A 21,569-nucleotide genomic window follows, 5' to 3' on the forward strand; every position below is an offset into this window, starting at 1 on the left:
ACGAGCGTCAGTGTCTCGAATTAGGTAAGGGTGACGAAATACATAATAAAGTGAGCCAATCTCCCAAACAAGTTTGAACAAGATCGGCTCACTTTATATTTCGTCAACTTTAATTTGAGTGTTGTAGTTACCTGAACATTGGCCAGCGACGCGATTTGAATCTGCTGAATCTGTCCCGATGGCGTGAGCACGTTCGCTACTTGCGGCTGCGCTTGCATCTAAAGGAATTGATAATGATACATATTAGGATACCATGTAAGTAAAAGTTTGCTTATCAAAACAGACAAGACAGAAAATAGAATCCGAAAAAAAATTGTATCTATTAAAAAACTTAGTAAAAGCGAAGAGAATTTGAAATAGAGGAATGTTGTCAAAGTAAATTATGTAGTCAGTACATTTACTGCCATCTTTTGACACAAATGATTAAATCTCCTCGAGCGATGGCGCCATACCTTTGGCATACTCTCGAGTAAATGGCGATACTTTTTGATATTTAACAAATTGAACACATTATATTAGTGCAAAAATAAGGATGAAAGTCGAACGGAGTTCTAAAAGTTACTGACTACATAATTTACTTTGACAATATTCCTCTAATCTAAATTTTCTTTGATAAAATAACTCGCTCAAGTTGAAAAATGAAAATTGTTCGTTTTTTTTTAAATTGAAATCATTGAATAAAGTTTTGAACAATTTTACATTGTTGTTAAATAAAAAGAGATGATGATGGTTTCTCCAGCCGGTAGACTCACACCACACGATGTCTTAGTTAAAAGTTGGTAAAAAGAAATCATGACGTAGATTTAGGGGATAATTATGAATGACTTACTTGTTGCAGCTGCGGTATGATCTGCAGATGCTGCGGCGCGTGCACGGGCAGGTGCACGGTCTGGTACACGGTGTGCCCGTTGGCCACGCTCACCGGCACCTGCACCGGCACCATGCCCATGCCCACGCCGCCCACGCCGCCGCGGACCGCTACCCCGCCACCTGCTGATATGACGAACATTGTAGGGTGGCGAGAAAAGACTCACCCCCTTATTCATAAAACTTTATGGGCCTGATTTAGTTCAATTATATTTTATCCCTTTCTTACAAATACGTTAAGTCAAAATGACAGATAAAGACAAACGATTTATAGTTAATTCAGGTCAGTAACGCGTGCTGCTTAACGCCATCAATCGGTTGACAAGGTTGCGCAACGATTTTCTAGTAAGACGTATAGTCTGACAAAAAAGAGTAGAAATTAAAAAGTGGCAATACTGTAGTGTCGTCCCTTTCAAATCAATATATATATATATATATAAGAAAACGGGACGACACTACAGTATTGCCACTTTTTAATTTCTAATCTTTTTTGTCAGACTATACCTACGGTCTGTTTTATATTCCTGTGAATAAAATGACAGATGACAGATCCATTGACCATTTTACTACAGTCGGACCAAGCTAACTCAGCATGGCATTTGCAAAGACAAAGTGTGACAATGTCATTATTAATGTAAATTTTCTATGAAAATATTACGTTTGTAATGACACTCCCTCGCTTTGTTCTGTTCAAGATGGTGCAAAGTTAGCTTAGGGGGTTCTAGTCTCTACACCATCTGGGCAGATGGTAGATTGTAAGGCAGTAAATTGGCCCAGACATTATAGACAATCTGTATCTGGAATAAAAATGGCGTTCACCGCACTGACACAGGCTCTCTAAAGATATATTCAGTCCTTAAAACAGCTACTATTTTATATCAAACCTTCAAAAATAAATTACAATACAAGCCACGCTCTGTTAAAACAAAAAATACACAGGTGTTTATAAAAGATACCTTTGACCATATTGGTTTTCTATTTTCAAGATTTATTAAAAGTCAAAGTGCAAAGAAAACATAACAGTTTATCAGCCAACGTGAGGTACAGATCTGATGTAGTGCATAATTGTTTTCCATCGTATTTTCTCGGAAACGTTCGTATTTGTCATGCTACTTCAGTCAACCTCAGTACTTTTTGTGCCAAGACTGTGCGAAATAGCAAGACACGTTCGTACGTTTCCGTGAGAAAACGATGGAAATAAGCACTACATCTCGCTGCCCCAATATTACAGGGTTCTATGTTTCACTTTTATCGAACTGAAATTTGAACATTGTCATAGTGACATCAAGTCGAATTTCAACTATCTTGAAAATGTAACATAGAACCCTGTAATATTGGAGAAGCTATCTGTATACATGTTTTTCTTTACATTCTCTGCAGCTCTATATGGACTAGGTAAACTATAAATTTACCATTCAAATTTTATAAAGTTATAGCAAATAAATACAATAGTGGTCTAACACCGTGTTTTACTAAAGCCGTGATGGTAATATATAACGATGATGTGCATGATTGTGAAGGAAATGATTACACCAAGCAAAGAAACCATAACAGTGAAACAATATGTAAGCTTGGGAGATAGAATAGTATTAGATAACGTTAGGGTGGAAACAACTTCTCACAAGGTGTATAGTCATTTAGTCAACATAAAACTACAAGCCCTCACGGTAAATGTATTTTTCTTGTGACCATAAATTCGAGTTGTTCTTATTTATATGATATATTAATTGTTGGTTCAAAACGTCAGCACATTTTTATTAGTACCCTAATATTCTCATAATAATCTTATGCAATGTACTCCTAAATTCTCATTTTTAACAACATACTTTGTGATAAATACTTCCACAAAGATTGTTTTTTAATGTTTATTCTACGAGGTGAATATGTACTAGGAAATATGTAGTCATAGTGAAACACTTTTGTTGTTGGGCCCACCCCAAAGTTGCGAAAAAATTTGAGATCAGACAAAGCACGAACACGTGTATGGAACAGCCATTTTTTGCGATTTTGGGGTTGGCCGCATAGTGAACGTTGTTCATTTTGAGATTCATACTCCTACAAAGTATGGGCAAGTGTTTACAAAACCTGTGTAAAGCAATGTGGTTGTTCAAAAGTTGTTCCCACCCTATTAGATTACAAACCTTGCTGCTGCGGACTGCCCTCCTTCTCTTTCTTGTCTGGCGCGCTACACGGTATCGATATGGTCTGGCTGGTCGGCACCTGACTAGTCGGTATCGATAAGCCCTGCACTAGGTTGGCGCCGGGTATCGATATCATTTGGTTGCCGAGCGCGGATAACGGTATCGATATGTTAGTGCCCGGTATCGTCACGGTGGCCTGTTGCTCTGTTAGCGGGGGGGTGGCAACACTGATTAGTATGGTGGTTGTTGAAGCTGCATGCACATGCTAGATAGAACAGTAGGGGAATGAGTGCCTAGACGGTGCCCTCATCCATCACTTAAGTTTCAGTATTTCTAAACTTTTTTAAATTTATCAGATGGTTCGGACACCGAGGCGAATCGAATCGAATCGCAATAATTCGCCTCCTATATTTTCTATGCAACTGCGTCCATTGACGACCGGCCGCGGTGCGCCGATTCTTGTGTAGGAGGCGAATTATTGCAATTCGATTCGATTCGCCTCGGCGAGTCTAGTGGACGCCAGCCTTCATACCGCTCCTCTCAGATGAGTTTCAATATCGATTGGTATTCGCACTATTTTAATTAATTATTATAGACACTTTGGATGAGGGTACAGTCAGGATCTTTGCTCAAAAATACACCTCGACAGTTGGAGGTATGGAAGAAATGTATAGCGTGTACATAATTATTTGTGAAATGTGCGAGTGATGGTAACTAAAATTAAATATATATAAGCAAACATAATTTTCTTATTATAGTATATATTAATACAGTTGCTAATAACACAGAGTATATTAGGGATAAGAATTTAATAATGTTAAATTATGTTTTAAAATTTTCACAAATAAAATGGTAAGCCATACATTTCATTATGTATACGACTGATAGTTCGAACGTAGGGTATGATAACTACATGATACATGATCCAAACCATTTAATGTCTGATAACTGGTGAAGTATTTACATTGATGACGTACAGTCTGAACTATTAAAAGGCGAAGCTTATGAAATGAAATAAGACAGCAATCCCAAAGCAAAGGTCGAGTTGTGAGTGTTATAAGCTTAGGACTTATGATGATAATATCATTCATTCATTCATTCATTGTCTTTTAATAAATAAATTCTTGTAAGTCAGAATTTCCATACAAACTTGTAAACGTCATGAAATAACTATAAGTGAAACATTATTTATTAAATGATATCCCCCATTAAGAAATACATACATCGTTACGGTTACCATCAGTTTGTCACTGACATAAACGCCGTCGAGAACGTAATTTACTTTCTATACATCTCGCTCGCACTCGCATATTAGTGCAAACGGGACGTATAGAAAGTAAATTACGTTCTCGACGGCGTTTATGTCACTGACAAACTGATGGTAACCGTACTTGTGTGTTAACTACGCCACTTTTATACATAAACTGTATTAAATTGACCAGGTTCAAATTTTACAGCAGGCAACTTAATTCCATATACATATTAATATGATCTATACTAGCCAATCCAACTTTCAACTGCCAAATTAGGTAGCTGATTAATTAACTGAATTGTTAGTTTAGTATTAGGGATATGAAAACAGAGCTAAGACTTTCGCTAGGTACGTAGTTTATTAGCTTGCAACGAAAAGAGTAAGACAAAAGTATAAAATTTTAATTTATGGGATGTTATCAAGTTTGTAAGGTAACTCCAACTTATACTAGATATTTAACAATGAGCTAATTGTCAAATCTTACCCGTGGGCAGGTGCATGACGTTCTGCAGGAAGCCGGCGGGCAGCACCGGCGTCCTCACGAGCTGCCCGTTCACGAGGCTCACTTGGCCCATGCCGGAGAAGTTCTGCAATGGAAGTTGGTTGACATTTATTCAACTAACTATTTTGGCTCAGCGATCCAAAGAGATCGGGCTGTCAAGAGGGCGTTCTTGGGACGACCTACTGGTAGACGTCCGGTGGGTCGGCCCATGTATCGCTGGGAAGACAGTGTGACGGCGGAACTGCTTCAGCTTCGCGTCAGTAACTGGCAGGAACTTGCGCAGGATCGGGACAGGTGGCACGCTCTCGTTTCGGGGGGTGACATTTATTCAAGTGTGTTCATTTAATAAATATGTATATGCAATTGGTTAAATGTGTTATCTAATATACTGTGTCTATTGTTACAGTTTTTTTTGTCAGCTAAGGTTGTAAGTTTAGCATTCAGGACATCCACGTCTAAAGGTAAAGGTGGTCTACCACACTGCACGAAGGCTGCGACTTCGCTATTAAGAGGTCCAAAACCAGATCAATGTCTATTGCATCAAGCAAGTGGTGTTGACCGACTTTAAGGTGTTGGTCTTGGCACAGATGTAGTACATAATTATTTTCCATCGTATTTTCACGAAAACGTACGAACGTGTCATGCTTTTTCAGTCAGTCTCTGTACAAAATGTTCTGAGGTTGACTGAAGTAGCATGACAAATACGAACGTTTCGAGAAAATAGGATGGAAACAATTATGCACTACATCTGTATCTGGTGGGCGTCGTATGGTTTAAAGGTACACCTGCCATGTTGGAAGCATTGGAAACTCAACATTATTTATGTAGTGACCCGTACGCTGAGCGTAGTGTCAAGCAGAGATCGACGCCTAACGGCTCGGTCATGACATCGCGCGGCGGCGTCAGCGGAAAGCGGCAGCCATAGATTAAAACGGGACACAGCGATCGGGTCTTTCGTTCCCACCTACGGTTGCCGCCGCCGCCGATCGCGCAAAGTCGTAGCCGGGCCGTAACGACGTAGGTTGCAGAAATACAAGTATGTCGAGCATATCAGTACAAGTTAGTTACCAACCTGCGAGTGCTGCGCGGGTATGAAGAGCGCGTCCTGGCCGTCGACGGTGACGGCCTGCATGGGCTGCACGCCGCCGCCCACCAGGCAGCCGCCGTACACGCCGCCTTGTTGCTGCAAACAGAACCGAACGTAAACCCACTAATACCACCTCACGGATCCATACAACAAGGCTCGGAACCGGTTTTTTTGTAAAACCCGAAATAGCTCAATATTTTTAATTATTTTATGCTCTTTACGTAGGACTCAATCATGTATTTAGGAAACAACTTCGTATTATTAAATTGTCCCATTAAAAACTAAATAATAAACCAAAGAACGAAAAAGAACGTAATAATACTGGTATTTTTGTATGAAGAAAAAACCGGTTCCGAGCCTTGCCATACAAATACTGCCTTGTGGGGCAGCAGTTACCAAAGCAACTTGGTCAATGAAAACGTGGCTCGTCCGAGGTGTCGCACCTGCGCGTGCGATTACTTCGGCCGAGGCTCATCTACATCTACACAGACCAAGCTGCTTTGCGCGACAATTTCCTCACAAGGCAGATCGTTTTGTGTGAACCCGCCATGTAACTCGTTTGACGCGTACCATCGCCCACACTGTTAACTGTCCATCGGTGGACCTTATGCCTTTTGTAATAAGGTCCACCGATGTACAGTTAAGAGTGTTGCTGTTTGTAGATATATGGTATACCATATCAGGCCCGCTAAAGTATACCTATTCATGCTAAGATAACCTGCTAATACTAGTTCTCATTCTAACATAATATAATGCTGATTGTAAATTACCTGTAATAGCTGTGGATGTATCTGCAGCAACTGTTGCGGAGTGTTCTGGTAGGTGGCGCCCTCGCCGTTCGAAACCACTCCACCGCCAAGCAGAGACTGTAGCTGCTGCATTGATATAACCTAAAATTATACAATAGTACATTGTAGGAGAGGACGGAAAACTGCTAAAAGATGGACGAGTCGTTTGCGGGCCGACACGTTAGTGGAGGCCCTCTAATAATACGAGTCCATCTTTAGCGTTTCCGGCCGAGGCATTACATAGTGCTTTTCACGACTACTGCGAGGAAATAAGATAACATTTGCATAACTATTAAGTACTATCCCGCGATTTCTCTGGTAGCAAATTACTAGCCACTGCCTGTGCTGTCTCTTGAATTTCGGTAGGCGTCAGCGTAAGAATATCATTTTCTTCACTAACTCATTTTTATAGCGAGCGTTGATACGTGTTTCTTGTATTTTTTAATCAAATACAATTTACACTATCCAATTCGGTACGTATTTTCAGATCCCGCCTTTTTTACTTTTTTCATCACTTTTAAGAGGCGTTTTTCTGTTATTTGCTTCAAACCGACTCTAAACTTAGAAGCGTTTTTGTTAAAAAAAAACACAAACAGCTTCAAAAGTAAAAAACGCCTTAAGCGTGAACTGAATGGATGATTGTTAAAAAAAATTAACTGAATGGTTTTGACATTTCTTTTTTTTAAACAAGAAATTGGTCCTATACACAAAACAAAGAAGTAATAGAAGTGAAACGTACATCTATAGCGTGTGGCATGATTAAGCCTTATTGTACTCAGTTTCACCACAGACTATTGTCAGTCGTGTGTCAATTCAGTATGGCGCTTTTGAGATGTCAGATATGAAAACGATTCCAGGAAAAATTAGAAATAATTACAAATATGCCGCGCTGCTCCATTTTGGAGTGTAAAAACGCTAGCCGAACAATAAATGTTAGATATGGAGGCATTTCATATCATCGGTAAGTATTATTTCAAGTAATATTTCAATATTTTTTACATTTTCGGTTTCCGCAAGGATTTTTGGATTGTTTAGTGCAAAAATCAAATTTATGTAAATGAGATAAGGTTGATATCTACTTAGCGTCAAAGTCATGTACGGGTGCGCTATTCAGCCACAGTGCGAGGACCATATCTAAAATGTTATCGATGTCGATGTTCGTATAAATACACAGTTCGATTTTTTTTATGTTCATACATGTTCTTAATAATTTATTTTTGTTTTGCCTCTGGATGATCATATCGAAAAAGTCGTCGCTTATGCACATTTTATATTATGTACAAAATATGTTCTTACTTATTTATTGCTATTCAATGGATTATTTGATTTAAAGTTTTTCTTATAGTATTGCATCCATGGATACATATTTGTCAATTTTGTATATTAAATACGAGTAGGTAAGGTGTCAGTTTTAAGCTGTCACATAATTTTACTGCCGGGTATTTGCTGGCCAGTCTAAAGCTCGCTCCACACTCTTGGACAAATCTTAAAGCGGTCTTCACATTCGACCTTTGACTAGACTTTTGACACTTGTTTGACCCATATCGTTTCAATATTTAGTATTTGACGTATCTCATTGTTCGAATACAGCTGTAAAGTCTCCTCTCGGAGTTGGACGGCCAGATGACAGTCTCTTTTGTACAGAAGAGTGCATAAGCCAATTCTTGTGATAAGTTTCCAAGCAGACCCCAGGCTCCGTGCCTGACGCGGGCCGGCTCACGGGCCGTGGCAAATAGCCGGAACAACGCTAGGAACAAGGAAGATGATGGTTGCGCGACATGTAGCACGTAACTGAGGACGCGGACATCACGCGGGGTGTGCTAAGGAGTAACAGTTTTTATTATATACTCGCTTACAGTTATATGCGTGGTTGGTGGCTTGATTACTTTCAATACGAGCATTTTTTTATTAAAAAGTAAGTAGGTACCTAATCGTCGCCAGAAAATATAGTAATACATATGTATAAAAAACCTGAGTAGTTTACGTGTACACTAATCTTTAAGAGCGCTCTTACAAGAAAAGTCGAAATAATGCAAAATTGATGATACTAGTCGACGAAATTCAGGACTTTGCGCTCATTATTAGAAACAATGAGTACTTGTTCCAGTAAAAGCGTCTTCTTATCTTTATAAATATCGTTGTAAATATTAGAAAAAGGACTTATTAAATTAGTAATGATTTTTTTTCTGATGGTCGTTTCCGAAAAACCCCGTGAAGCACTGAATGGCGAGCTCTTATTTGGAAATGTTGAGAATTTTACTCTGCTAAACCTGGCTATTTTGTATTACTAATACCCTGTACTTTAGGCATATCAAACTATATTTTTCCTACATACCTTTGAGAAAGAGAAAATCAAAGTAAAACGAACTCGATTTTCTCTCCGAAACAAGTGTCAATTCCTACGAAAATCTACTTAATATCGAAGTCATTTTCATACTCAAGCAATCTGCAACGTTTGCTTATACTGTTGGTATACATTAGTGTTTATGAAATTCTACTATAATTTTTTGGCAATTTTTTGAAAACTACTCTATATTACCGATGACGCGCGCTGCGCCAGCTCAGTAGAGATGGGCGAAATGTGTCAGTAGAAAGAAAAGAGTGATATATATCTTTCTATCACTGGGATATGTATCACTCTTTTATATCTTTATATCCGTATATATCAGTTGTCCCGCTCGCAACTGTATCGGCACTTGCTGACTATGCGTCATCTTATGAATGTGTGTGTGAGAGAGAGAGTAGTAGTAGTAGCGAGCGAGAAATACTACACTTACTATATCTACTTCTCGCGGAATATTTAGCGAATGACGCGTCCGAACCCGCCCGAACGACCGCTGTCGCTCTTTCGTGTTACTTCGGCCGACGCGCGACCGAGACATCGCTTATCGCTTTAGTAATTTGTTGCTGAGGGAGTGAGACCTGTACGGATATACTGATACATTCGGATTCGTAAAGACAAGAAGAGTGATTCATGAAAAGAGAAAGATATATATCTTTTTTATCTATCACTCCTGAGTTACCCATCTCTACAGCTCAGTGCCGCGGCAGAGCTTGTAGAGGCAGGACGTGTGTCGGTCGGCTCCGCACATTTTCAACGGCGACGACGAGGTTTTTTATCATTGTGTGCGGCGGGCGCCGTGTAAAACGCTATACTGTGTGCGTGTAAACCGCAACGAGAGACTTTGATCCTAGCACTGTTTTTATAGTATTATAATTTATAATGGTACAGTTTAATAAACTACCGGACAGGATTAAAAATATTTGAAACGACCTGACATTCTATATGTATTTATTTGACTCAAGATAGTACTCAGGGTCTGATGATGGAGCCGGAAGGTGGTCACCGGTACCAATCAACCATGCAACTAAACCACTTCGTGTTTAGGCTCGTTTTATTCATCTCAACAAGATCTTTGACACAAGATAGTACTCAGGGTCTGATGATGGAGCCGGAAGGTGGTCACCGGTACCAATCAACCATGCAACTAAACCAATTCGTGTTTGGGCTCGTTTGATTCGGCTCAACAAGATCTTTGACTTAAGATAGTACTCAGGGTCTGATGATGGAGCCGGAAGGTGGTCACCAGTACCAATCAACAATGCAACTAAACCACTTCGTGTTTAGGCTCGTTTTATTCGTCTCAACAAGATCTTTGACTTAAGATAGTACTCAGGGTCTGATGATGGAGCCGGAAGGTGGTCACCGGTACCAATCAACCATGCAACTAAACCACTTCGTGTTTGGGCTCGTTTGATTCGTCTCAACAAGATCTTTGGCACAAGATAATACTCAGGGTCTGATGATGGAGCCGGAAGGTGGTCACCGGTACCAATCAACCATGCAACTAAACCACTTCGTGTTTAGGCTCGTTTGATTCGTCTCAACAAGATCTTTGACACAAGATAGTACTCAGGGTCTGATGATGGAGCCGGCAGGTGGTCACCGGTACCAATCAACCATGCCACTAAACCACTTCGTGTTTAGGCTCGTTTTATTCGTCTCAACAAGATCTTTGACTTAAGATAGTACTCAGGGTCTGATGATGGAGCCGGAAGGTGGTCACCGGTACCAATCAACCATGCAACTAAACCACTTCGTGTTTAGGCTCGTTTGATTCGTCTCAACAAGACCTTGGACACAAGATAGTACTCAGGATCTGATGATGGAGCTGGAAGGTGGCCACGGGTACCAGTCTACCATGTAACTGAACCACTTCGTGTTTGGGCTCGTTTGATTTGTCGCAACAAGATCTTTGACACAAGGTAGTACTGAGGGTCTGATGATGGATCCGGAAGGTGGTGACCGGTACCAATCAACCATGCAACTAAACCACTTCGTGTTTAGGCTCGTTTGATTCGTCTCAACAAGATCTTTGACACAAGATAGTACTCAGGGTCTGATGATGGAGCCGGCAGGTGGTCACCGGTACCAATCAACCATGCCACTAAACCACTTCGTGTTTAGGCTCGTTTTATTCGTCTCAACAAGATCTTTGACTTAAGATAGTACTCAGGGTCTGATGATGGAGCCGGAAGGTGGTCACCGGTACCAATCAACCATGCAACTAAACCACTTCGTGTTTAGGCTCGTTTGATTCGTCTCAACAAGACCTTGGACACAAGATAGTACTCAGGATCTGATGATGGAGCTGGAAGGTGGCCACGGGTACCAGTCTACCATGTAACTGAACCACTTCGTGTTTGGGCTCGTTTGATTTGTCGCAACAAGATCTTTGACACAAGGTAGTACTGAGGGTCTGATGATGGATCCGGAAGGTGGTGACCGGTACCAATCAACCATGCAACTAAACCACTTCGTGTTTGGCTTCGTTCGATTCGTCGCAACAAGATCTTTGACACAAGTTAGTACTCAGGGTCTGATGATGGAGCTGGACTGTGGCCACGGGTATCAGTCTACCATGTAACTGAACCACTTCGTGTTTGGGCTCGTTTGATTTGTCGCAACAAGATGTTTGACACAAGGTAGTACTGAGGGTCTGATGATGGATCCGGAAGGTGGTCACCGGTACCAATCAACCATGCAACTAAACCACTTCGTGTTTGGCTTCGTTCGATTCGTCGCAACAAGATCTTTGACACAAGTTAGTACTCAGGGTCTGATGATGGAGCTGGACTGTGGCCACGGGTACCAGTCTACCATGTAACTGAACTACTTCGTGTTTGGGCTCGTTTGATTCGTCACAATAAGATGTTTGACACAAGATACTACTCAGGGTCTGATGATGGAGCTGATGATGATAGACAGGTACCCGTCGCCACCTTCGCGCTCCATCATCAGACCCTGAGTACTACCTTGTGTCAAAGATCTTGTTGAGATGAATAAAACGTGCCTAAACACGAAGTGGTTTTGTTGCATGGTTGATTGGTACCGGTGACCACCTTCCGGCTCCAACATCAGACCCTGAGTACTATCTTGTGTCAAAGATCTTGTTGAAACGAATAAAACGAGCCTAAACACGAAGTGGTTTAGTTGCATGGTTGATTGCTACCGGTGACCACCTTCCAGCTCCATCATCAGTCTCTGAGTATCACCTAGTGTCAAAGATCTTGTTGAGACGAATCAAACGAGCCCAAACACGAAGTTGTTTAGTTACATGATAGACTGGTACCCGTGGCCACCTTCCAGCTCCATCATCAGACCCTGTGTATCTTCAGTGTCAAAGATCTTGTTGAGACGAATCAAACGAGCCTAATCATGTTACTACATGGTTGATTGGTATCCGTGACCACCTTAATCATCATCAGATCCTCAGTACCAGTTCGTTTTTAAACCCTCGTTGATACAAACTTTACAACCTATAGGTACCAAATGCAATGACGAAACATGTAAATAAGCGAGTAGGTACCTATAATTTCTTTCGAGTAATATACCTTCATAAGTACGAGTATGGGGCTATTCATAAATTACGTCGTTTCAAATGGGAGGAGTGGGGGGGGGGTCTGGACATCGGATGATGGTAACATGACGTAGGAGGAAACAGATTCATCCGAAGCTTGATTTTTGGATGATTTGAGGGGTGGGGAAGGTCAAAAATCGTCAAAAATAGATGACGTAATTTATGAACAGCCCCTATGTACATTTGCATTGCATTTAGTATTTTCGTACTTACCAAATAACAGTTTTAGAACTTTAAAAGTTAAGTACAGTTAGTGTTGTTATGGTTGATTTCAATATGCTTCGCGAAGGATCAAGAATGTTTAATCCATCATTGTAGTGCGAGTGTGGTAGAAGGGATCGGCATACTGAGCTCGCACGGCCTGCCGCAGCGCGTAAAATACCTAAACTCGCTCAACGCCGAAATGTAATAGCGCTCTTAATAAGCGTTTATCGATATCACACCGAATCATGCACATCCCTATCGCATGTGTCAACCTCATAGTCGAATATTTTATCCTATCGCATTCACTCTTGGAAAAGCCATGCAAGTGTAAAGCAATAGAGCATAAATGTCAATTTACAAAAATAAAAATCGTAGTGCATTTTCGACATAGTTTTCTTTGCTGTAAAGTTCAAATTATTGAGATGGGCGAGGGCTCATAATCCTTTTCGAAATAAGAAAAATATGGCCAATTTTTGTGACAGCGTTTTGGCGACATAGGTTTCCATACTAATCCAGGCACATGCCGTTTCCCGTCAGAGCGCGGCGCGCTCATTCTTTCTTCCGTGGTCCTATAAATAACCTAATATTATTTTTGAAGGAAAAAGTTGCACCAAAAAAGACCTTTTATTGATTTTTATGTTTTAAATGATACTTATTGCTGTAGCGAACCGTCATCAATGACAGATGATGATAACAATGAAACATTGTAGTAGTGGTGGTTCAGGTGCTACAGCTATTGCCTACTTTCCAGCTTGGTTTTAGACCATCTATTGCCACATTTCCGAACAGTGGCGTGAAAATAATATTGTTATATGTTGAATTCTCTACATAGAGAATATATTGTTTTTTTTTTTACTGTCCCATTCAATGAAACATATTTTGTTACAATAACTGGTGAAACACATTGTACAGTCAACAACAGAGCTATGAATACAGGCAAAGTGTCAAAAATATGTATACAGTACTTTATTGCCTGTATATTAAGGTCGTGTATACATATTTTTGGCACTTTGCCTGTATTCATAGCTCTGTTGTTGACTGTACCACTTGTACCAGCATGCTTATAGTAGCAGTTATCTCATAGTTAGTCAGGTTTGTAACTTCCTTGAAAACCACAGTATGTAGTAGTAGTAAACCCAAGATATGTAACCAATGACAGGAAAAATATATAAATAAATAAATAAAATAAAATAAAATAGCCTTTTATTTCTTGCAATTATGACATTTTAGAATAGTTTTTAAAGTTAATATTTAGCAAGAACCCCGTCTTCGCAGGTGAAGGCCTCCTCCAGAGTTTTCCACTCATCTCTATCTTGAGCTATTTGCATCCAGTTTTGACCAGCGATATTTTTTATTTCGTCTTCCCATCTAGTCACAGGTTTTCCTATACCCCGTTTTCCTAGTGGCCCTTTCCATGACGTCACATTTTTGGGACAGGAAAAATATAATCCTTCCTAATAATTACTTAATTCAAACGAACCTAACCCAAGGAAACAGAATTACCGGAAACTTACAATCGTCAATCTTGACAGATTGGCGATTGTAAGTTTCCGATTAAAGTGTATCGATGTTTTTATGAAACAAAGCATAATATACTTAGAGCATACCTGAGGTTGTTGAACTTGAATGCCATTGGGGACGGTATTCGCCGCGTTCGCGATGGCCGCCGATAATTCATTTCCCTGAAAAATAAGTTCCTCCGTTAGAATTTCAAAAAAGTCTCTTTTAACATAATTGTGTATTCCGGTTGAGCTCAAACGTAATATGAATATACGGTATGCAGAATCTGATTTATACACTGAAGAAAACTTCGTCCTTTATGTTTATTGAGCCCACGTTACTCGGTAAGCAAATAAACTCCCTACCAAAAAAATTGTTTGCAACTTCATACACCAGTGCCCTGTTTATCAAAAGCTTGTAACTTGTAATACAAGTGGAAGTCCCTTTCTAACAAAAGTTGTCAAAAAGGGACTTCCACTTGTATTACAAGTTACTAAGAGTACTAGTAAGCTTTTGATAAACAGGGCACAGAGGGCCTACCGCGAACCACGTTCGACGTGTTGCGTCCCTGTCACACTTACGTTCAAATTTACAAGTGCGACAGGGAGGCAACACGTCGAACGTGGTTCGCGGTAGGCCCTCTGGTATATCGATACTCGTCGAAGCTTAAAGAACCCTGTTGCCACCGCAGCTGAGTTGTTACAGGCAGCGAGTGCGCACGCATGAACAGTTCACTCGTGCAGTCACCATCAGATAATTGGAGAAGCCAAAGTGGTCAAAAATAATACCTCGGCCACATACTCGACGAGTGGCATGTGGGAAGTAGCGAGGGAAGTAGTCAGAGGCGTAGTGTGGCCGCGCTAGTCGCCATCGGCCGCCATACTTCCCATACCACTCGTCGAGTGTGTGGTCAAGGTATACCTGATTATGCATTTAACGTCTTGATAGTAGAGGCTTTGTTCAGATATTTGTCTACCGTGCAGTACCTTTGCCTCTCCAATATATCTATCTGATGGCGACTATCCGCAAGTTCTAAACACACATAATTTGGCTCTGTTGGCAACCCTATTAATAAAAAATAAAAATAAAAAATAAAAAGCGCTATGTGACGTAAGCGCCAGACGCCATATGATACCTTTTGCCGTGGAACGTCACATATTGTTGATTGATATTGGTAGAAACAATAAACAACTCACAGAGAGCCCCTGAGCACGAAGCTGCTGCACGACGGCGGAGCTGATGACTCGCAGCTGCGGTTGCTGCTGTAGGTATTGCTGCTGGATTGCTGCAAGAGTGGCAGCTTCGCTCTGCACCTGGAATCAAAGCAATATGCAACTTATTCTCTGTCTTCTACTGCCTCTCCAAGTGAGGGTTGACAGCCAGCTTTGAATATTTCTCCAGATCTTTGGCAAGGTTAAAAAGCTTACGATTCCGATTCCGGTCCATTCCAGGATGTTACGCAGCCATGTTTTTCTACGACCAGAACGTCTTTTTCCAGACACTTTTCCACTTATTATCAAATCTAATCAATTTTATATATATTTTTGTCTGATATGTTGCCTTACAATTAGTGGAGTTTTAGATCCTAGACATGATAAATACTAATATTTGCGAAATAAATGTGATAGAGATAAGCAGATATGGCTAAGAATTTAAGTACTGTTTAACATTTTGATTGCCTAATATCTACTACATATAATATTATACTACAGAATAGAACTGTCATTCAAGCACAAAATTGCTAAACACATTATAAATGAATCCTTCCATAATTATGCCAATATACTTTTGCGTCTGCGTGTACAAAGCCCGATGGATTGGGTAGTAGATCTGACAATCAGTCTGAAAATTTTAGTATCAGACCGGTTTAACATGAGTTGCGTTCTCGCGCGTGAGTCCATACTTAAAGTCGCGCTAGAACGCAACTCATGCTAGCAGGTCTGAGATTTTGTACAGCCTGGCAAAAAAGAGTAGAAATTAAAAAGTGGCAACACTGTAGTGTTGTCCCTTTCAAATCAATTTATGAGAACGGGACGACACTACAGTGTTGCCACTTTTTAATTTCTACCCTTTTTTGCCAGGCTGTAGAGTTAACAAACAGAATTTAGTTTCAAGTACCTACCCAAACATGGCCGTCACATTTTGCAGTATTATAATAATTATATTCGGTACCTGTTGCTGTATCAACTGCTGCTGTTGCTGCTGCGCTTGTTGCTGCGCTTGTTGTTGGGCCTGTTGAGCCTGTTGTTGGGCTTGCTGCTGCGCCTGTTGTGCCTGTTGTTGGGCTTGCTGCTGCGCCTGTTGAGCCTGTTGTTGGGCTTGTTGTTGTTGCGTTTGTTGTTGTGGGCCTGGAAAGTTAATGGTAGAATTAGTAACTTATAACTATAACGAACTAGATTTACTTAGTCATCTCCTCTAGCCTCTAGTTACCGAGAAGTTTATAATAAGGCCTTCTTCTATTCCATTATACTCGTATTCTGAATCTTTATTTTGCGCTTACTTAATAGTTAGCCTGATATATTGACTAGATCATCACCATCAGTCTACCTACTGTATCTTCTAAAGCCCAAAGCCCTACCTATAGTACTTATTCAGTTCAATGAAATTTAAATCATATTCAATTTGGAACAGAGTCGCATTTGTTTAGTTTCGTTCAATTTTCAAACCAAACCAAAATCAACTCTATTCCCTGCACTATAGGTTCAAGGTTCAGTGGCAAATTCTGGATTTTTCATTTGTATGGCTGGGTATTATAGCTTCATGTCAAAGAGTTAAAACTTACTGAAATGTTGTTGCTCCTTCTGTTCCTGTTCTGGCCCCATGTTGGCGCCGAGACGGCTGCACGTGGCTGCCAGCAGCGCTAGGGGCGACTGTGGGCCGCTTCCCTCCTGCCATACCAAATATGTATACATTTATTACTAATGTTATAAGGCAGCACCATGCTCCAGTGTTAAATGACCAATTTTATACCTTATTGCATAGGAATAAAGTCCACCATGTAATAACGTGGGAAATTATAATTATAGGTGAATTAGAGCCAAACACACTAGACAGACTGATCAAGTTAGCTATGAAATTTCCGTTTAAAGATTTAACAATGATAGATGGTTTTGTGCAACTGACCCAATTTTTTTTTATTTAAGATGCTTTATTGAAAGCCTGATAGGTATAGAAATATATGATGGTTAAATAAAATAAGTCAGAATGATATTGTATAGATAGAGACCAGGGACCGTTACCGGTATAACTAAAAATCAAAATATCTCATAGCTTTCACATTATTTCTTTGATATTATAGAATAGTATTTAGGTAAGGATAACGATTGATCAGATTAGCTACATTAAGTGCAAAAATATACATAAACAACCCAGATACCGAAATTGAATACCGGTTAATTTGTATGAAAAATATACCGGTAATCGGTCCCTGATTAGAGACTGCTAAGGCCGACCCACAGTGTGAACAAAGTTACTTGCACACAAGTAAGTACATTTATCTATTATTTAAAAGTACAGGCCTTAAATGTAATCAAGAGTATAAAGAGGAATGAAAATGGGTCACTTTCTATAGGTATTTCTATAGAAAGTAACCTGTTAAAATTGAATGAGCTTATGACTATGATGCAAAATAAATTTAACCCACCAAAGTATATCCTGGATGGTAAGCTACAGTGAATAGGAAAATATTAGCATTAAAATATGGTTAGCGTGTTATAAATATAATAATTACTATGCAGATGAATTAGTATTATATTAAAGCGAACATGAAATAGGAAGATACAATAAATAACATAGTTTGATAGAGGCCACATATATTAGCAGAAGTAAGGACTAATGTAGTTACACTTAGTGACCACTTATTGTTAGGATAAAATATTTTTTTAGTTGTTTCTTCATGTGATTGATACACAGATATCTTAGATATTATTGTATGAGCATTCAATTTATGATGTACATTACATTTGTGAATTTAAAACAGACAAAGTATGTGTGGCTATTGTGGCTAATCAAATTTACATATTCATCACTAAGACTGAATAGCCATTAAATTGTAAATAATTTAACAAATATAACAGTAATGAAACAGTGTTTTCTTGAGACAGTTAAGACACTTTCTGTAGCGGTAGATGACCATTAGCATCAGACAGTTACCTTAGTATTAATATCTCTTATCTCAACAACATAATGTTTTCAATCGCTCAATCAAGAATTTTATTCAGTATATAGGTACTACACTGAATAAAATTGCTAAAACCTATAATATTTAAGTCTTATTACCAGTCAGTAAGGAAGCTATTTAGATAAAAAGTTTATCTGAAATAATTTTTACTATCTATCAGATCAAATAACAAGCGCATGAGACGGGTAATGGGAAAAGGAAGCAAGCTTGATGGTTCCATTGTGCAAGAGCTGGGTACTTTTTTAACCTAGTTGGTTATCTACTATCAATCTTAATGATTGCAAACTAACTATGCCTGCTTGTGGCTCTGCCAATGTAGATTCTGACCCGTGTCATTTACCTTTGCCACCAAGGGAAAATGAAAAAATAATTAAGTAGGCTATGTCCATCTCCAGGGATTAAGCTTTCTACATATTACTAGTTCATTCAAAATCAGTAAAAAGACAGTTAATAATTTGTTTTATATTTATTATCTTACCTACATGTTGATGTTGCTTAATCAACAAAATAAAATATGAAAGTAATTAAATAAAAAAAGGGCTCTAAGAGATTTAAGTAACATATTTGATAGTGAGTATTTGTTGTCAACCAGTTTAGCTTGTTAATTGGTTATTTTTAATAAGTTGTAGTCTATTTTGATGCATAATGTATTCACTGGGACAGCTCTAATGTGCCAGCCAGACTTGGTCCTAGGTGAAAAGCCTCTAGAGCATCTATTATATTCAATGCACAGTCAGACTAGCTCTATATTGGGAAAGTGTTATGATTTCTAAAGTAAAAGTAAAGGTTTCCCTCCAACTCTTAAATTTCAGTATACTATGTTTAGGGGTTACTTTAATGTTTTTTTAAGTTCTTATGAAAATGAGGTATTGAATTAAAAGTTTCAAGTAAAATATTTTTGAGTTAAAACTAGTTAGTGCAAATTAGGCTATCAACTAATTAGCACAAATTTGCGATCGAACCGGCTTCATTAATGAGTAATGAGTGTACCGCTTCATAAAGTACTTTATTCGAACATTATATTTTAGCGGAGCGGACATATATATCGACATAACTTACTAAACAGATAGCCGCTCAAGCACAATGAGTGCTAAAAGGCGTGAACTAAAGGGGGAAAATGACACTGGGAACCCTTTGTAGTACAAATGTAGGCTCAATTTTTTTCTGTAACGGTTGTTCAGATAAAACCAAAACTAAAATACCTACTAAGTTTATTTTAACACACACTTACCATGTATTGCAGAACTGGTGCTGCAACCATTTTCACTTAAGTAATGACACCATGGATGTTAAATAAAATAATTTAAGCGGGTGAAGATTTAAATTTTGAACAAACTTTAATTTTCGCCAAATTAACATGAATAATATGACAGATGTCCGTTATTGCACAGATTAAGAAAAAAATTGAAAAAACAAACAACAAATGCATTAATCATAGACAAATCATTCGTTCAACTACGTTCGTTTTTTTATTATCTTCAGTAATAAAACTTCCGGTAGTAACAACTTCACAAGTACAAAAAAACGTGTTATTGACTGACACTTGAGAGATTTTTGATGAACGCGTAGTTACGAAATAAGTTTTGCTGAATACTTCAAGGAAGTTCAAAAGTTCCAACTGTTCAGTGTATACATCGCAGTAGTTGAAGTCGACACGCCTTTTCCTAACGAGTGCCGGGAGTCGTCGCACGCAAGGCCGCCGCCGCCCTTTGATCCACCCACCTCAAATCGCGTGACTGATTTTATGCAGTTGTTGAAGAGGTTATCTGAGACGTATTGAATATGCTGTGATCATTAATATATCCTACGCTCAGGATTGTACGTAAGACGTATCAAAATCTTTGATCAAGTTTAACAATAAATCAATCAACATGTTTTATTTTAAAAATGGCGACATCCGCGACCTTCATTGCAAGAGTGAGTACAATCAAAATGTTAATTCTATTGACAGTTTTACAATGCTCTTATCACGTAACTAGTTTGTTATTGTTGGTGTTAAATTGTAAATGGGTGGGAAGCGGAACTGGAGGAGGACGCTGATGCTATTTCGGCAAGGGAGTTGCTTGCAAAGCGGTCACAACCTCCTGCGTGTGGCCTGGCGGGCCCCACACGCCAGGGGCCGCACTCGCCCCGCCCTCCCCCTGCGCCGACACGAGACCGCTGCCCGCTGGCGTCCGTTTTGTTACACAATAATACTACGTCCTTTCACTTCAAACAATTTACCTTGCCTGTTTTATCCTCGTTTATGTATTCCACCTCCACTTTAGTAGGCTCAGACGACATTATCCACTTGACACTTGCAAAATAATATTTTTCTTTGTTCGCGAACGGAACGCACCATCCTCACGACCGGCCGCCAAAATGCGGCGAGCGTACTGACGAGCATAGGCGAAACCGCTCGGCAAACTTCGGAGATCCGCCTCCTATCGCGGTCGGATTTATTTCAGTTTTAAATGTTTTTCAGGGATGACGTTTCTTCTTGAGGGTATGAAAGTTGCCGAAACTCACCAATAATTATATTTACTTACAATTTGATACCTGAAAAGTTTCACTGGGCATTAAAATCAAGTATAAGTCTTATTTTGTGCTTGTCGGTCGTTATCTCTGTCCCTTTCTATCGAGGACAGGTCTCGATTATTGGTAGGCAGCAGCTGCGCCTCTCTCCTCCTCCCCGTCGCGGGTGCGGCGCCGCCGCCCGATAATAATAATTGAAAGTAGGAAGGACGTAATAATGGGTGTATAACCTCGCGCCCGCGGCCTCCTTGGGCGGGCAAAAAATGCACACATGTCGTGCCGCTTGGCGCGCCAGCCGTGTCTGGTAACGAGACGTGGTCTGTAAACAAACGATAAGGGTACACGAGGTACTCTGTTGCATTTGCAAGTCTTTGTTCACATGACTCCACGTAGTAACTCACATTACGACATGCTCATGTTTGAGCAACTTTTATCGTATTCGAGCAAGTACCCTTGGTAAGTGAATTACCAACAAGAAGGATATGTCAGTCATGTGGCCTTATAGTTTGACCTACAAAGGAAGAACACAATTACCTGTGCAATCAGGCATCTAGTTATCATTTCTCAATACATATGTGTGATATGTGTAAACAAATCATAACGGGCTGCTGGT

At 39.7% G+C, this 21,569-nt stretch overlaps 1 protein-coding gene across 3 annotated transcripts in view; it reads right to left on the reverse strand.

Moving 5' to 3' along the window:
* The window catches only part of LOC134790482 (transcription factor Sp3-like), a 28,862-nt gene extending 7,515 nt beyond the window's left edge, over window positions 1-21,347 (reverse strand). The window contains exons 1-11 of one of the 3 annotated variants that reach the window (XM_063761286.1): window positions 20,666-21,347; window positions 17,045-17,150; window positions 16,435-16,610; window positions 15,459-15,575; window positions 14,370-14,444; window positions 6,620-6,739; window positions 5,835-5,945; window positions 4,745-4,847; window positions 3,009-3,212; window positions 830-990; window positions 132-218 (exon numbers count right to left, since the gene is read on the reverse strand). In XM_063761286.1, the coding sequence (XP_063617356.1) occupies window positions 132-218; window positions 830-990; window positions 3,009-3,212; window positions 4,745-4,847; window positions 5,835-5,945; window positions 6,620-6,739; window positions 14,370-14,444; window positions 15,459-15,575; window positions 16,435-16,610; window positions 17,045-17,150; window positions 20,666-20,725 (1,320 nt within the window). In that variant the 5' untranslated portion in view covers window positions 20,726-21,347. Of the gene's footprint in view, window positions 1-131; window positions 219-829; window positions 991-3,008; window positions 3,213-4,744; window positions 4,848-5,834; window positions 5,946-6,619; window positions 6,740-14,369; window positions 14,445-15,458; window positions 15,576-16,434; window positions 16,611-17,044; window positions 17,151-19,673; window positions 19,810-20,665 lie in introns of those variants that run through there. The other 2 variants (XM_063761288.1, XM_063761289.1) reach the window with 2 other exon arrangements.
* Window positions 21,348-21,569: the final 222 nt, after the last annotated feature.

The sequence above is a fragment of the Cydia splendana genome, chromosome 5 (genome assembly GCF_910591565.1).
Source record: "Cydia splendana chromosome 5, ilCydSple1.2, whole genome shotgun sequence".
NCBI lineage: Eukaryota > Metazoa > Arthropoda > Insecta > Lepidoptera > Tortricidae > Cydia > Cydia splendana.